We start from the raw sequence: 1,465 nt of genomic DNA on the forward strand, positions 1-1,465 counted from the left end.
CGGCGCGGCGCTTCGAGCCCCGGCAGCAGCGGGCCCAGCACCGCCCGGGACGAGCCGGTGCGAACCCGGGAGCCGCCTCGGGAGGAAACGGACTCCCACCCCCTTTTAGTGGTTTTTTTTGAAGAAGAAGAAGAAGGCGGCTGGCGGACACGACGTTTGTGACGCTGGACAATTAGCAAAAGCAGCAGGGGGATGCTTGCCAATAAACACCGAGACTTGAGGTTAAGCAGCTGTAAATCTGCATTAATCGTTTCAGGAATTCAGCTATTTACAAAAGCTTTTACAGAGCAAACAAATAAGAGAAGGGAGGGGAGGAGAGAGAGGAGAGGGGTCGAGCTGTCCTTACCTTCACATTGTTTCCCTTCGCCTTTATAGCCTGGCTTGCAGATGCATTTGTAGGATTTTGGTGTGTTTTGGCAAATTGCATCGATGTGACAGTCATCCGTAGCTTCTGCGCACTCGTCAACATCTGGAAGCACAGAACAAACCCCAAGGGGACAGATGAGAAGGGAGACCTGAGACACAGAAAACCATCAAGGACAGATATTCCCCTTGAAGAAGCTGTTTGCTTGCCTGCCTTCCGAGTGTCCTCCTGGAAATGGGAACATCTAAGGTTAGATAACTGAACAAACCAACGTATTACTCTTAAGTCACTCATAAGCACCGCTCCACCAAGCTAGAGGGACTCGGTCCCACGTTTCTGCATTAGGAAATCATTAAGACATACTAGAAATTAGCATCTGCCGTATAGGTCTGGTACTGGAGACCCACATCTTAGTAAAACAGAGCGATTAAATGACCTATAAGAGGAGGGAAAAAAGCCCATCTGCATATTCTAGCAAAGAGATCTTCTGAATTTAGAAAGATAGACCCTAGTTTAAATAAACTAGGCTGGTGGGGGAATGAGAAAAAGAAATATTTGAACAGCAAAACCACATTAATCCTTTTTATTAAGAGGGAAAAAAATAAATAAATGGAAGACCGTATGAAACTTGGTAAGTTAGCGTGGAGAAAAGCAACCTGCAATAACACCATCTACATGGACTCAAACTCATTTAGAAGGAAAAGGTCCCAGCAGTCTTCCCGGCCCCTGCCTGGGAGGGTGCCTTACTGGTGAGCCGGACTCTGAAAGGGGGGACCCAGACCGCTTTTCTTGTTTTCAGGGTAGGAAGCCTTTACAAACACTTCAGTGACGGGCATTCGTTTTCTCCCCCGGATTTAAAGAGGATGGGGGAGGGAGGAGGATGAGAGAGAGTCGAGATTTGGTAGTCGTGGGAATGTTAATGAAGTGAACATAGGAAAAAAAAAAGAAAAAAGAAAAGCTCCGACCTATTCAGGCGATGGGGTGTGCTGTTAACATGGGGACATTTCAAGCCCTGCCTAACCTAACCTGCCCTGCCCGCCCGCGCTCCCCACAGACGGTCCCCGGCCACCCCGGCACCCGCAGCGCCCTACGCGAGGGGCT

At 49.0% G+C, this 1,465-nt stretch overlaps 1 protein-coding gene across 1 annotated transcript in view; it reads right to left on the reverse strand.

Annotated features, from left to right (window-relative positions):
* Positions 1-1,465, reverse strand: part of SCUBE1 (signal peptide, CUB domain, EGF-like 1) — a 210,529-nt gene that overhangs the window by 207,179 nt on the left and 1,885 nt on the right. Inside the window, exon 2 of the mRNA XM_010563586.1 lies at positions 347-472. Within this exon, the coding sequence (XP_010561888.1) occupies positions 347-472 (126 nt within the window). The remainder of the gene's footprint in view (positions 1-346; positions 473-1,465) is intronic.

This window comes from Haliaeetus leucocephalus, unplaced genomic scaffold (assembly GCF_000737465.1).
Source record: "Haliaeetus leucocephalus isolate CR32 unplaced genomic scaffold, Haliaeetus_leucocephalus-4.0 Scaffold170, whole genome shotgun sequence".
Lineage (NCBI taxonomy): Eukaryota > Metazoa > Chordata > Aves > Accipitriformes > Accipitridae > Haliaeetus > Haliaeetus leucocephalus.